This window comes from Branchiostoma lanceolatum, chromosome 8, assembly GCF_035083965.1.
Source record: "Branchiostoma lanceolatum isolate klBraLanc5 chromosome 8, klBraLanc5.hap2, whole genome shotgun sequence".
Classification (NCBI taxonomy): domain Eukaryota; kingdom Metazoa; phylum Chordata; class Leptocardii; order Amphioxiformes; family Branchiostomatidae; genus Branchiostoma; species Branchiostoma lanceolatum.
This window is the reverse complement of record NC_089729.1, coordinates 16873659-16889762: the sequence shown is the minus strand read 5'-3', so window position 1 is coordinate 16889762 and position 16104 is coordinate 16873659. Positions and strand designations below refer to the sequence as shown.

General features: G+C 39.6%; 1 protein-coding gene across 1 annotated transcript in view; it reads right to left on the bottom strand.

Moving 5' to 3' along the window:
• Window positions 1–16104, bottom strand: part of LOC136440438 (inactive rhomboid protein 1-like) — a 59220-nt gene that overhangs the window by 3683 nt on the left and 39433 nt on the right. The window contains exons 8-17 of the mRNA XM_066436485.1: window positions 15693–15773; window positions 10670–10893; window positions 9355–9612; window positions 8106–8292; window positions 6072–6233; window positions 5425–5513; window positions 4590–4653; window positions 2775–2939; window positions 1355–1455; window positions 188–341 (exon numbers count right to left, since the gene is read on the bottom strand). Coding sequence (XP_066292582.1) covers window positions 188–341; window positions 1355–1455; window positions 2775–2939; window positions 4590–4653; window positions 5425–5513; window positions 6072–6233; window positions 8106–8292; window positions 9355–9612; window positions 10670–10893; window positions 15693–15773 — 1485 coding nt within the window. The remainder of the gene's footprint in view (window positions 1–187; window positions 342–1354; window positions 1456–2774; window positions 2940–4589; window positions 4654–5424; window positions 5514–6071; window positions 6234–8105; window positions 8293–9354; window positions 9613–10669; window positions 10894–15692; window positions 15774–16104) is intronic.

Here is a 16104-nt window from a genome sequence, read left to right as displayed (position 1 = left end):
CTGTGCTTAGTCCAGTGGGGTAAAAATGTACAATAAAGGTCTTCTTCTTTTACCCTTGCCAAACTGTTGTCTAATGTAGCATTAATGCCAGAAATACATATGCAGCACTAATGCTTGGTTAGTGCACACTGCCATGGTAATTTCATGGTAATTATGGCTGTCCAAATAACAGTCCCTCATCCCTTACCTCAGCCTGGTATGGCAAGAACACAGCGCTGGCCAGGTTTCCTGCGATGCCGCTCAGGACGTAGATGATGGCGATGCGGCCCCACCCCGCCAGCTTCTCCAGGTCCCGCAGGATTGTCATCTGGAAGATCACTGACATCAGCAGGTGGACCAACCTAAAGGGATCAAATAGAGTTATATTTTGGCGAGCATGTGTCTGTGTGTCTGTGAACATGATAACTTGAGAATGCCTGGGTGGAATTTGTCTTGATATTTGGTATGTGGGTAGGTCTTGATGAAACCTCGAAATGATTAGATTTTGGGCCGCCTAGCAACTTTCTAAGGTACATGTACATGTACTGCAGTGGAACTAACGGTTTTGATGGCGAGCATGTGTCTGTGAACACGATGACTTGAGAAGGCCTGGGTGGATTGTCTTGATATTTGGTATGTGGGTAGGCCTTCATGAACCCTCAAAATGATTAGATTTTGAGCCCCCTAGCAACTCTCTAAGGTACTGCAGTGGAAGTAACGGTTTTGATATCTTGTGTTTGGAACATGGTATTGTCATGATTTTTTAGTGGTAGATACATGTAGCTCTTTTGATGGTATGGGTTCGTGGAACTCTAGTTCCTTATGGTCTTACAATATGCCTTTCCAAAGTATCATTACTGAACTACAGAATTGTTTCAATTGTAAAACACAGCAAAAATCTTTGTTTCTCCTTCTACAGCAAAATTCATCCCCGCAAAAATAAATAAAATTTACAGTATTTTGGATCCAGCATGACTGACAGGTGACTGTGCAGTCTGGACATTGCCTGCTACATTTTTGGCGACGCCTCAGGGGCAAGCCTAATAGTATAGTATTGTGTGCAGTTTGCAAGAATTCTAGAAATTGCATAGGAATTTCACCACAGGCATTTGTAGTCTCGAGCCTAATGGTATAGTATTGTGTGCAGTTTGTAAGAATTCTAGAAATTGCATAGGAATTTGTCCACAGGCATTTGTAATCTCTGGTACATGTATGTTTGGATGTTAGCCCCCATGACCTCAGGTCTTGGAATGGTGGAATGTGGGTCATCCATGCCCCTTCTGGTATTCCCTTGTTGTTATAGTTTGGAATACATGGCAATAGTGTTTGTGGGGTGGTGTTACGAGGGAGGTGGGAATCAGAGTTCAGGACGTACCCAGCATGTAGGAAGAGTGAGGTCCACAGCCTGTAGAACTGGTCAGGAACCTCTGGGTCCATGAACGGGAGGAGACCACAGATCCTGTCCATACACGACACCTGGACAGAACACAGGAAACATACTGTTATAATAATGAATGAAGACCTTAAATGCACATTTCTGCCACACTTGGCTAAGTACAGGTCGCAACAAAACAACAAGTACAGTTAACGGATACAAAAGAATATGACTATCATAAGATAAATTCTACTTCTCCTCGCTTTTCGGTTATAGTAGATATACATGTAAAAGAACAGACGTGTTTTTCAATGGGAGGTTTGTCTAGTCGCATTATGAATATGAATTTTTGTACAGTACTTACATGTAAATGTGTGAAGTAGGGCAATAGGTTTTCTACAAGCTTATACAGTTCATTTCTTTCTTTGGTATATAATCCACATTATACCACCAAATGACATTATACTTGTCAGTTGGCAAAGCCACACAGAGTCAATAGACTGACCCTAACTGTCCATTACAATTAGCGGTTCGACCAATGATAGCAAGACAATTAGCGATTCGACCAGAGTGCCTGCATGTCCATCATATATTTTCATTTTTATGTTTCTATTGCCATGTCTATGTTTTGACAGAGGTGGGCAGGGCTATGGGATCGTTATATTCTGTGGAAGACCCCTTTATGTCATACCATGGCTGTGATAATGTATGGTACGGGTGTTCTGTATTTTACGGCATCACATGCGTTTTTACTTGTATCACATGGGCTTCCATCAAATAATTCCAAGGCGCTTTGCATACACTGCTGTTAAGAATTTGAACGTTGGAAGTGATGTTCTTACAATTTTTCAATTGAGGGCACCAAATCTATGTCGTATTTTGCATAGAAATGTGAGTTTCTCAGGTGGGTATGACATAATAATAACAATGGTGCACTCTTTTGGGACTAAGAGTGATACAGAGTACACCGTGTAGTATTCTCTATATATCTGATGTGAGATTGCAAAGCAATTATAAGTGAACCTCCGATAGGATCTTTTATGATTGATATAGATGATCATATCAATCAGTTTGATCACAACATTCTTCATAGCCTGCTAGAAAATCCTACTACATCAACACAGTGCGACAACCTACGACGAATGCGACTGTACCATTAGCCTACTAGAAAATCCTACTCTATCAAAATAGTACGACAACCTACGACGAATGCGACTGTACCGTTAGCCTGCTAGAAAATCCTACTCCATCAACACAGTACGACAAACTACGACGAATGCGACTGTACCGTTAGCCTGCTAGAAAATCCTCAGCATAGTACGACAACCTACAACGAATGCGACTGTAACGTGAGCCTATTAGAAAGTCCTACGGCATCAAAACGTACAAGAGCCTGCGATGACTGTGACCGCGCCGTTACCTGTGAGCAGAGCGAGGCCTCCTGGTGGAAGAAGCCATGTTTGAACTCGCAGTATTCCCTGGTGGTGATCTCACAGGTGCCGGTGATGCCTATGCAGCAGGGGTGGGCCGTCACCTCGCACATCATGTGGGCCCGACTGCCCCCTGAACTAGGCTCCTTACACACCTACATAGGGCACAGAAACAATAATGGGCACTGACACAGCTATTATACATTTTACACTCTAACATTCACACTGACACCACTAACAGTGGCCTTTGTACTGAAAGGCATTCGCATTGACACAGCTGTCCTTACATGTAGCTTTCAGGGACATTCACACTTATGAAGATATATATTTTGCACTCTAACATTCACACTGACACCACTAAGTGACCTTGGTACTGAAAGGCATTCACATTGACACAGCTGTCCCTAGCATTGAGTGACATTCACACTGACGAAGATGTATATTTTGCACTCTAACATTCACACTGACACCACTAGCACTGACCTTGGTACTGAAAGGCATTCACATTGACACAGCTGTCCCTAGCTATGAGTGACATTCACACTGACGAAGATATATATTTTGCACTCTAACAAAATAAAAGAAAACCCCTGCTTCTCCTAATGGGTCAGTGAAGTCAATACTTGTCTCGAGCATTGACATTTCTGACCTAGGGTGAAGAGATGCTGCTACAGTAACAATTGAGCCGCCTTTCTTCGTAAATCGATGGCAACATCAGGCTCTTACGAATTGATTAAAAAAAAAAACATTCACACTGACAGTACTAACACTGACCTTAGTACTGAAAGGCATTCACATTGACACAGCTGTCCCTAGCTCTGAGCGACATTCACACTGACGAAGATGTATATTTTGCACTCTAACATTCACACTGACACCACTAACACTGGCCTTTGTACTGAAAGGTATACACATTGACACAGCTGTCCCTAGCTTTGAGTGAGATTCACACTGACAAAGATATGTATTTTGCACTCTAACATTCACACTGACACCACTAACACTGGCCTTTGTACTGAAAGGTATACACATTGACACAGCTGTCCCTAGCTTTGAGTGAGATTCACACTGACAAAGATATGTATTTTGCACTGTAACATTCACACTGACAGCACTAACACTGACCTTCGTACCGAAAAGCATTCACATTGACACAGCTGTCCCTAGCTCTGAGTGACATTCACACAAAGATATATATTTTGCACTCTAACATTCACACTGACACCACTAACACTGGCCTTTGTACTGAAAGGTATTCACATTGACACAGCTGTCCCTAGTTCTGAGTGAGATTCGCACTGACAAAGATATATATTTTGCACTCTAACAAAATAAAAGAAAACCCCTGCTTCTCCTAATGGGTCAGTGAAGTCAATACTTGTCTCGAGCATTGACATTTCTGACCTAGGGTGAAGAGATGCTGCTACAGTAACAATTGGGCCGCCTTTCTTCGTAAATCGATGGCAACATCAGGCTCTTACGAATTGATTAATAATAAAAAACATTCACACTGACAGCACTAACACTGCCCTTGGTCCTGAAAGGCATTCACATTGACACAGATGGTGATGAACGACATTCACACTGACACAAAAAATTACTTGTGTTTTATTCACATTCACATATATCAGACACCACTGACACTGTCCCTTGTGCTGACAACAGGCATTCCCACTGACACAGCTGTCCCTAGTCCTGAATGGCTTTTACACCGACAAACGGTGGTACCCTTGGTGATTTTAACTCTTTCAAGCTATCGCAGTTTATAACAGAAAACATATGAGTGTTATTGAGAAAATACCTACCGGCCATTTGGTCATATCATCTGCCCATCTGTGTGGTTTAACTGAGGCTGGATTCTTACAAGCCCTAAGGACGAAGAACACAGCCACTAGTTAGTTTTGCTTAACTACTATGATGAAATTATCAAACGATTAAAAGCTGGCAAGGTAGCCTTGTGGTTTGGGTGGTTGACTTAAAATGTAAAAAGTTTCTGGGTTTGAATTCTGAGCGTGTCCCAATGTTGTGCCCTTGGAAAGGTACTTTACATCTATTTCCTCACTTATCTCAGGTGAAAATGAGTACCTAGCTTCAGTTAGGAATGTCCTTCATAATGATGTTAAATGGAGGTAACATGTTTGAGGCAAGCCACATGTCAAGTATGTTAAAAAACACACCACACTTATCAAAAAGAGAAAGGGTCCTTTCCGATGTAAGTGGTTTTTGGGTTGACATCTTGAAAAGGTGATAGTCACCAGTTATATCAATCATTCCACATAAGTGTAAAAACCTTAATAACAGCTACATGTAGATAAGGCCACACCAATTTAACTTCTTGGTTAACAGATTTTTATCTTTAATTTTAGCACACAAAAATCATGAAAACAGAAGGCTGGGGTAAAAACTTGCACCTGACCCTGTTCACTCCCTGATACTGTGTGCACTAAAGTAAAAACATTCCTCTGAGATTCTGTTTTCATGTTGTTTTTCCAATCTAGCATTTTTTAATTTCTTTTTTTTATTCCGTTAACCAAGAAAATAAATTGGTGTGACCTAAACAGATAAATAAATATATATTTACACACAGAATGTAAAAGTAAAGGGTGTAGGTATTTAGTACACAACTGAAGGTTGCCTTACTCTGGGTCCTGTCCACACACAGCACCAGATATTCTCCCATCTGGACCTGGGTTTTCCTCAGACCACCTCACGAATTCTGCAAAGGTTTTCTGCAAAGGAAAATATAATCTCTAAAAAAAACTACCCAATGAATTCATAGAGTGATTTTTAATACACAATAACAACAGCTTCAGAAACAACATGAATATACTAGGCTAATATAAATGATAAAATTGATAAATGTCTTAAGCTGAGAATCTAGGTGTTAAATTCAGGCAACAAGTCTGACATTCTTTAAATTCTAATTTTTAAAATTTTCAAATTTTTGTTTTCTATTGAAAGCACTTCATGCCAAAAATGTGAATGAGGTCCAGTTGGAATCTATCATAGGCATCTCAATTCCAAATCTCAGGTCATGATCATTTGGCTTCAATACCCAAAATACACATTTTTGAACATGCCATAAATTATATGTATATAAATTGATTCTGGGTGGAAATTGAGATGACTCCATATCTACACTAAGTGTCAGAATACATTCAACTACATGTGTGCCAAACTTAATGCTTTTAGATAAATTTGCACAATTTTTCAGCTATGCCTCTGGACTATTCGTCAAAGTACATAAAGACATTACTATCAATCATAAAAAACTACAAATCACTCACCGAGCAGTCATCCTCTAAAGACTGATAGCAGCCTGACTGGTCTGTCTTGATGCAGCAGCCTGTTTCATTCTCCTTCCTTCTCTGGTCCTCTATTCGCTGTAGGATCTTTGGGTCCTTCCTCATACATGGCGAGTACTTGGCACCAAGGTGTATAAGGTCCTCCTGTGGAAAAATGATCAACATTTTGAGAAGACAAGTGATTGTTTGAACCTTGAACGAGGACATCTGTGATGTCATCTCGGGAGACAATGAGTCCTTCTGCACCACTCAGTCCGGTCTTCCATTAGCGGTCTCATTAGTGATTGTTTACCTTAAAAGTAAAATACATAAACTGCTTTTCCTACTTTTTTCTTTTACCTGTTCCTTCTTGTGACAATCAAACGATTTTACACTGTTATGCACCAAAATGATAAGGCCCAGGGCTTGAAATACTTTTCTTCTGTTTCCTGCAATATATGATTCAAAATTCTAAGCTTACTCTTTTAGTTTGCCAAGTTGCAAGCTGTTGCAATACTTATTTTCTGATTTAGAGTCTTCTTCTTCTTCTTTGGCAGTCCAGTCTAGAGTAGGCTGGCTAAAATCAATCTTGACCTACATGTAAAATAGCTCGCTATGCCTTACGGAAAAAGGCATGTAGACCCTCCTTCACTTGCACCTGTTACATCAGGCTTATTGTCATTTGCTAGACATTTTATGCACCAGATGTGCTTGAGTTGGCATGTAATTTTGGCCTTGCCTAAAGAAATACAAGTACAATATGCTCTACCAAAGTGTATTCATACAAACTTTAGGTCAACGACCTCGAGACATTGCAGGGTACGCAACAAGAACATGTTGTAACCGCACCAGCTGTGCAACTCCTATTGGAATTGATGATCTCATCTGTTTTTGGTTAGGGGAACAGTTTGTCGGTGGTGTCTGAAAGGCTGTGATGGCCCAGAAAGTCATGGTAGCGTGTAATTTTTACTGCACTTTTCACTCAATCGCATTGGAAACAATCTATTCTCAAGGCATTTTACTCTCGCAATCGTGCAGACAAAATGGTGATATTGCTATGTTAGAAACGTCCTCTTAAAGGCACCCAGAGTATTTTATGAAGCTTGAAAACTGGAAATATTCTAGTTCTGTAATCTTTATGAAATCGACATTTAATGCCAGTATTTACCACCTTTGTGTGTGGATTTCAAAATTAAGAAATGCAAAATTAAAACATAAAAATGCAAATATTTGACGGGCATGCAGTCACTCTCTTGTTGGTCGAACCGCTAATTGTGATGGACAGTCAGGATCAGTCTATTAGGGATTGGATTTTCCATCAGTTCTCACTACACAACGACATTGTATCTTTGCTCCTTTGATGTCGATATGTAATGGTATACTGTTATTGAAACTTACTATGAGTAGGAATAACTAGAAATTTGAGTTTTTTTATTCAAGTTTCAAGCCTCATAAAATGCTCTGGATACCTTTAAGATATGCCTGTAAAGTGTAAGACGATACACCTTTTGTCTTACTTATATCATGCCAGACTATCTACCACCAATGTGGAATATGACTGTTTGTGCATCAGGTATCTATAAATTAAATGAGGTATGAATAAAGTTGGTATAAAATGGTAGCTGGGCATGAAGACTGGCCTGAATGTTAGCATTAATTGACAAGTGATTGAGGACAAATGGAAATGATAGATTTTTGGACCAATCAACAGCTTGTGCTAATGTTAATTTTTTCTCAAACGCACTTGTGTAATCTTTTTTTAATGATTATGGCTGCAGATTTTTTGCCCATAATTCATAGATTTTCTATCTCAACCTACATTTTGTACCTACATGAACAATGGCCTACTAACGTGGGGTCCCATAACTTCGACATAACATAACTTCGAACGAGTTTTACTTTGTCTCATTATGGGACCCCCCGTTACATTGTAAAAGCAATCCAAAAATCAGTAACTGTACACGTTCTACTGTCAGTTTTAGTAGGAAAACCTTAAGGTTGGAATAGACCCATTAACAATTTCAAAGGATTACTTACATCTTTAGGCCCTATCCAGAAGTTGTCCTTCTCGATCTTGGGGATGTTCTCCAGTGAAAGCTTGGGTGTACGCACCAGCGCTGTCGTTTCAGTCTCCGCAAAGCCGATGGGCGCGATGCCGTACACGGCCAACGCGATGATGGTGATCAGTATATGTACAAATGTGACCCAGTATGTGAAGTACGGTCTGGGAAACAAGAAAGGAAAAAAATTACCATCTTTTGTCTAAGGTACCCCAAGTTACAACTCTCCAGTCTTTATCTCTTAAACCCTGACCCCCTCCCCGGGCCTATCCCTAAAATAACATACTCAGTGTTCTCACCAGGATTTTTTCACAGTGTAGGGGCATCTTTGCATGGGAAAGCCGCATGGCGAGCATTACAGGTGTGAGGAGGAGGGCTGCAGGCAGGAATATTGTAGGGGGGTCCGGGGCATCCTCCCCCTGGAAATTTTGAACTTATAAACTCTCAAAGACACCATTTCCTGCATTTTAAGGGCTTAAGTTTGTGAAATAACGCCAAAGTTTTTTACTTTTGAATCAAAACAACAGAAAATCCCCCCTGGTTGAAACACAGCGTAGGGGCCAAAATCACAGCATATAGGGGATCCAAATCACAGTGTAGGGGCCCCCTACGCTCAAATGCCCTGGTGAGAACCCTGATACTCCAGGTCTTACACAGTGTTCTATGGCAAACACTGCAGGCTTACGTCTGAAGGTCAAAGCAACCTTTATTTTTGTATAGTCTGGCTTCCAGGCTTAACTTCAAGGACAGCTCACTGCATGGCTGGTAGTAAGTAATCCTTGCCTGAACAGACAGGACAAGGGGTGGATACCGGTTCGGCTTATTAAGGTTCAAGTCCAAGTTTAGGTCCAGATATTTAGGTTCAGGTCCGGACCTGAACCTGATCCTGTCCAGTTGATGTTTTGTTTTATTAGACCAATATTAAGCATAGAGAATTAATACTGACACGCATGACTATAAAAGTTTATTGGTGAGAAGACTTTCAAGATAAACCAGTATTTGATATTTGAATGTTGCACTTATTTTAAATGCCTTTTTTGTCAGAGGGGAGACTCAAAACGCTTTTTATCAAACAAAATAGAAAAATATATTTGTACTTTGTTCAGGTTTTTTTTGGACTCAAGTTTTTGGCTTTCAGGTTTTTTTGACTCGGGTCTTGGATGTTATAAAGGTCCGAATCAGGTCCAGCGAACCGGTATCCACCCCTAGACAGGACCACATTGTACCTGTAGTCTGTGATTGTGTCTAGTTGATGCTTGATGTCACTGCTCATGGCCATACTGCTCCTGTAACTCCTCTTCAGCCATTTCCCGACCAGCCCCCTCCCGTACTCCCTCCTGTCCGAGTTGTCCAGGGCCATCTGGAGCACGCGGTCTCCGATCCTGTTCCGTCTCCGCGGTGCACGGGTCGCCATGACGTCCTGTCCGCGTATCGGAGGCGCTATCCTCTTTTTGCTGCCTGTTCTCCAACCCCGGTCAGTTGGGCTGGTTAAGAAGAAAAAATCAAAACTTTTCAAACATGATCTCATTAAGCCCCCATCACAAATAAGAAATTCAGCTCGGCCGACATGTTGGCGAGCTTCAAATGTTCATTTTTGGCCGAAGTACGGCCGACGTCCTGTCGATTACGTGGGCTTCGGGCAATTTTTAGAAACAAAAGTAGATCAAAATATTGGCCTTTTGCCAGGTTAGTCGATACTGACTTCGTCCATGTCCAAGCGATGGTGCCATCTCATGAGGGATTTTTAGTTTTTAGTGTTCGACGAACGTCGCTCGAGATTTTCATTGGAAAATAGGTCAACGCTCGGGCAATTTTGAAATTCAGCTAGATTTGGACAATCTACAAAGTCGGCCGACGCTCGCATGAATTGTGACGCCGGCTTTACAACAGTTCTTCTCATTGGCATATTCCTGGATGAAGGATGGCGAGGTTTGATCTTTTCCAGACTAGCAGAGAACTAAGATACATGCCAAGTATTGCTCGAAAGAACGACAGAGGATTGAAATAATTCATGCAAAGTTAAACAGCAACCTTGCTTCCAATAAAGACGGTATGACTAATATTAGTTCTCACTAGCACCTGAACACACAGCGAACACATTCATGTTTACAATTTTGACTTACAAATCATAGTGTGTTTTGGAAGATGTTTAAGACAATATATGCATAAGGACACATGGGACAACACTGAATAAACAAAATATCATATATAATTGCTTTTGGAAAAAATTGCTTTACTAATGAGTCAGTATATCCAAATTTTCATTGCAGGCAGTTGTGATGAAAGGTATTTGTTGGGCCTTGACACAACTACAGGGGAATTGCATTTCAAGGTCCGATAGAATATTGCGACACTGTCAGCCAAATATAGATCTCAGAAATCTCTTTGTAACAAAGATAAGTTGCAATATTGTATTACACGTCTTATTGCTCTAAAACTTTAACTAGTCATTTAAAGATACCATACCGGAGACTTGTTACGAGACTTAAGTTACGATTATCAACACAGCTATACAGGGGTTTGTTTGTACAAGTAACTCACAGCATGCGTGCATTCGCTTCCCTCTCCTCACGATCCAGCGCATCGCCAGCTCGTATCTCGTACTCGGCCGGCGCGGCTCCCCCGTCGACCATGTCGAACACGTTGGAGGACATGCCCGCATGTCCTGGCTGCACGGCGTCGTACTGCAGCGTACCCTGCGGCGTCGGGCTCGCGTCGAAGAACACCTCATCGTCGTACATGTCTTCCTTATGGGAAGGAGAGAGCTGCAAGAGGCAGAACGCGATAAAATCCCTAAAACAATCCATGCCAGGTTTACACCGGACTGAGCAACGCTACATGCTTGGGAAAACATCGAAAGACGACTACCAACAGTGTTGCAGTGACTGGGGTTCCCCCAAACAGTGTGTTTAGCCCCGCATAACCCACAATTACACATTCTACACAGACAACAGCCTGTCCCTCTTCTTGTTTCCAGAACGTGTAATCAAACATTCATTATCAACAAATTAAGGCTTTAAGATCACAAAGAATTAGTGGACGTGGCATACTTGAGGACCTCATTCTGTTATTTTTGCTGTATAATAAATCAGTTTAGATGAACTCTTTTTTTGTTTGTTAAGAAGTGAAGCTTCACTGAGTGAAAAGAGGCCAAAAATATATTTCAGCAATGAAATGATATCTACAGGTTAGTTTGAGCAATTAACTCACAAAGTACGCACAAAGAACTGCAAACTGATCTGGCCTCGAACTACATATTGTGACTTCTACAGCTACTTTCTAGGTGAGACACCTACAGCAATCTACCATTCAGTGCAGCATATCTAAGAGATACAAGAAGCATACTAAAGCTATGTTCTACACTTGCTAAGCAGGGAGAAAAAAAAAGCTTTCTATGAATTGTGATGGCTGTGCACATGGCATTTAATGTGTTATAGTTATACTGAAATCCACCACTGAAAGAAAGTCACTCCCATATTGTTAGTGGAAGAATCTAAAACAGAGTCAAAGAAAAGGGTTACAATAAAAGAAACTCCTGCTTAAACACTGGAATCTTTGTTTACCCCACCTTGCTTGAAGGTTGACCTTGCCATAATCATGATAAAACAGAGAGGCTAACACCAATGAAGGCTTGGTTCTTGACATTTGCATGTGGTGATTCAATTCCGTGTGGTGCAAATTTTGTTACTGACACTTTCAATAGTGTAATATACATGATAATTTTCCTGATGCACATGCAAGTTAAGTCATTTGAACTGAATAATTTGAAGAGAAATATTTCATTTGTTAATTCACTTTATGATCTTAAAACAAATTCAACACAGAACAAATATGTACATTTGTGCATGGTACAAATTTTGTTACTGACATTTTTAATAGTGTAACATTCATGATAATTTTTCTGATGCACATGTATGTGAAGTCATTTGGACTGAATAATTTGAAGAGAAACATTTTATTTGTTACATGTACAATGTAGTTCATTCTATGATCTAGAAAGAAATTCAATACAGAACAAATATTTTAGTGGCCGTTTTTGCCAGAAAATGAATAATTTTCACAGTTTTTGCCAGAAAATTAATAATTTTCACAGTTTTTGCCAGAAAATGAATAATTTTCACAGTTTTTGCCAGAAAATGAATAATTTTCTCAAGCACAATGGAAACGAATAATACACATATCAAATTCCAAGCTGAATGTTATTGGCATCTTTTTATGGCAGATATGGAGAGAAAAATCATAGCATTACAAGAGGCAAGCTGCTTGTGCAAATTTGTGCAAAGCAAGATGGAGTTTCAAAGCACAGTTAAGGCCACACCAATTCAACTCTTGGTTAACGGATTTTTACTTTCCCCCAAAAAACAAATTTAACAAAAAAAAGCCTTCTGTTTTCATGATTTTTTTTTTCTAGAATTCTTTTTTTTGTTGAAAATAAAAATCCGTTAACCAAGAAATTAAATTGGTGTGGCCTAATCATGGAAACAAAAGATGCAAAAAAAGTCAGACTCTTTAAATGCAGGCTGGCAAGCAGTAAGGCATGATTAGACTATTTTATAGAGCACGTGAAGAAGCATGTGTAGGTGGTCCAATTTTCCTAACATGTCATTTTGTACATCAAAGGGTTTGCCAACTAGTGTAAAGGTATTTACACCAATTGCATGCCTGAAAGACAAACCAGCATGCATTTAAAGTCAGTAATTAGTGTAAGGTAGGACGAACTCGAGTAACCCATCGCATTTGGTTCAGGATTGGTGATCATATGTTTAGAACTTGATATACTGTATTGAAAAAACTGTTTACAAATTTAACTGTAGATCACAGCAATTCTTTCAAGGATTTTTGATTACATCAAAGGTATGCACGGGTAATGCAAAGGTAAAGTTATAAACAAAAGGAATATCTTTTTAAGTGATTTTTGAGACTAAAACTAAGAAAACAATTTTTTTTATATAAAAACTTTTGAAACAAGTCTCTGAACCAAAATCTGTGGGTTAACCGGCTGAGTTGATTAGAGTAATTTTTTCAAGGATTTTTAATTACCTCAAAGGTATGCACGGGTAATAATGCAGAGCCAAGATGCCATCTCCATGCAAATTGGAACATAATTGGGCAAAAGGAAATGTTAGAATCAAAGCATAGGTAATCAACGAGCTGCAAAATTAGTAGCAAGCACAACAGAAAGAGAAGAAAATATATAGGGCAACAACACATAAATGATGAACCAACATCTGTGAGACAATCTAGTGGGGGGAAAAATTCAGAATAACAGAAATTATCACATGGAATATTGTATTAATAACTAAAATCAATTATAAACCTACCATTGTAATCAAGACCACGGGTAAAGAAAAACATAACTGAGCAAGAAAATTAATTTAAAAAAACAGAAAAACAAGAAAGTCATTTAGCTGTCTTACAGAGTTGCCATGTTAGAGTTATCCTCCACTTAAATCAAAACCTCACAACAAAAGAAAAACAAATTCCTGGTTATGTCCAGCATTGGTTTCTATCATCAACTGGACTTTGTTCTCGTACAAGCAGCTGCAGCAAAAAATAGTTCTAGCCAGAAAACCACATTTTAAAAGTTCCAAAATAATCATTTAAACAACAAGCAACAAATGACAGTGACACCAATGTCAAAAGGCAGGCAAAAATGTAAGAATACAAAAAAAAGAAGGGACTACATTTTATATACCTGCAGCCAGAGTCTTACAACATGTGAGTGTGAAGGAGGCATGATCTCAACTGTTTTTCTGTGGTACCACAACTGGACTAAAGTCCCACTATGGGACAAGTCTGGACTTGGTACAGTTACAAAGACTTATCCCCATGACAAATGGTAATGTAATGGTAAGTTCTATATTTAGGAAATATTCATGTAGGGGATTCCCCACTCCAGGTGGTCAACCCTGTCCAGACCTGTCCAGTCAGTACACATGTACAATTGTGAGGCTGAAAGTCCATCTATTGTTGTTCTTGCCCCCCCACCATATATTATGTTGACTGCTATTATGCTATACATGTATAATGTGTGACAGTGAAGAAAATAACAGAGAATGTTGAAGAAAAAGAAGAAAAGTTTTATGGTAAAGAGAAAAACAACTCATTAGTAGCACTCATATCTAGCAGATTTGTTGACGTAACATTAAATTTTGACAATAATATCACATGAAATTTCTCTTTAGCTGTAGCTTTGTTATACCTGTTTGGAAGTTGATCATAATTCGATGTCTGGATGAACACATTATTGTAGACTAAGTTATCTTGATTTATTATCATCGTTTATTAGTTACTTATGATTTCTACTTATCTATGAAGGTGTAGCTATTTTAGTCGACTTGTCATCTTAATAATTTGTTTCTCCCCAGACGAATTCATTGAAAACAACCAGTAGGCAACATGTACAAAATCTACATCCTGGCAAAATGAATTTGCTGAAATTGCAGTTGATACTTTTAGACTTGTTCATGTGTATCAGCATATTAAAATTTCTAACTTGCTTACCAATCCAATCCAATGATACTAAAAAGAAACAACAACTAATATCTGATGCAGTCATATAAACCAATAAAACACCAATAAAAAACACCGAGAAATATCATGATAACTTTCCTCATACCTCATCTTTTACAGCGTCATTTCTAAAAAAAACATGGCTTCAAATAAAATTCAATTTTTATGTACAGTAGTGGAATGAACAAATGTATAAAAATAAGACTTCTGTACAAAAGAAAGAAAGAAACAAGACAAGGAATAAGATCTCACAGTCTATAGGTGGGTCAGTTGTTTCAGACACAGGACAAAAAACATCTTTCTAAGCTTTAACAGAGAGAACGTGGTGGCACCACGACACGGATATACAAGGCACAATATTTTTTTTGGTTACTGTTGGAAACCATTGTGACCCTCTCAACATACCCGACTTTGTATACAATTCCTTAAGCTGCCAGGTTTTTTAGCCAAGTAAAAATCAAAAATGTTTGACCCCTGACCTCCCTCACGAAACCCGCGAAACACCCGGCGGCGCTAACTCCCCTAACTTCCCGGCTTCGCGCGCTACACGCACGCAAAGCTGTTTTGTTCTGGGGAATACCCTATCCCGGTTATAACCGGGTCCAGCACACAAGGCATATTTCTGTATCCCTAGTTAAGTCGGGACTGGCAGCTTAAGGGTTAAAACATCTATTTTTGGACAAGGTTAATAGTTCTACTACAAACTTCAACAGGTTGTTGGCAATCAGGGGTTCTAAATTTGGATGACTGTTGGTTCAGGTGCTGAATACAAAGCTATCAACATTGTAGTAGTGCACCAAGAATAGCCGGCGCAAAGAACTGAAAACAACTGCGGGCAAACTGGCACAGAGACAATCATATATCTGTCTATACGTCTAAGCAAGGAGCAAAGTAACCGCAAAGTAGGTTTGAAATGCAGACGTTTTGGATACGCAACATTTTAGCACAACAGCGAACGTTCAGCGGGGATCACAAAGAACAACACTGGGGCACACGGACAGACCGATACGAGCGAGCCACGTCACGACAGCGCGATGACAGAACGAGCTACCTTGAGGAGAAGGAAGAACATGAGTGCTCCTATGTGTTGGAGGTAGAGGAAGACTGAGAATGAGGTAGCAGCCAGGTGAGCCTGTAATGGCAGAAAACCACAGTCAGCTGAACGGTGCACTCAATCATGCTGTACAAACTGTTAGCATCGACTTGTTAAGCAGAATTCTCTTCAAGGTACTGTATTAGCTTGTTGAAATACCCATGCTGGTTAGGCAAAAAGCTGTTCAAGAAAACAGGTAATACAATATTTGTATTCCTCACGGGAAATGTGAAATCTGTAGAATGAATGTAAACAGAGATCAGGCAACAAAATTCAATTTTTGAGCCTTTAAAATTTAATATAAACATCTCTGACTGGTAGGTGTAAAGTAGACCATGGAGAGAGGGATAAAAACTCAACTCAATCCTTG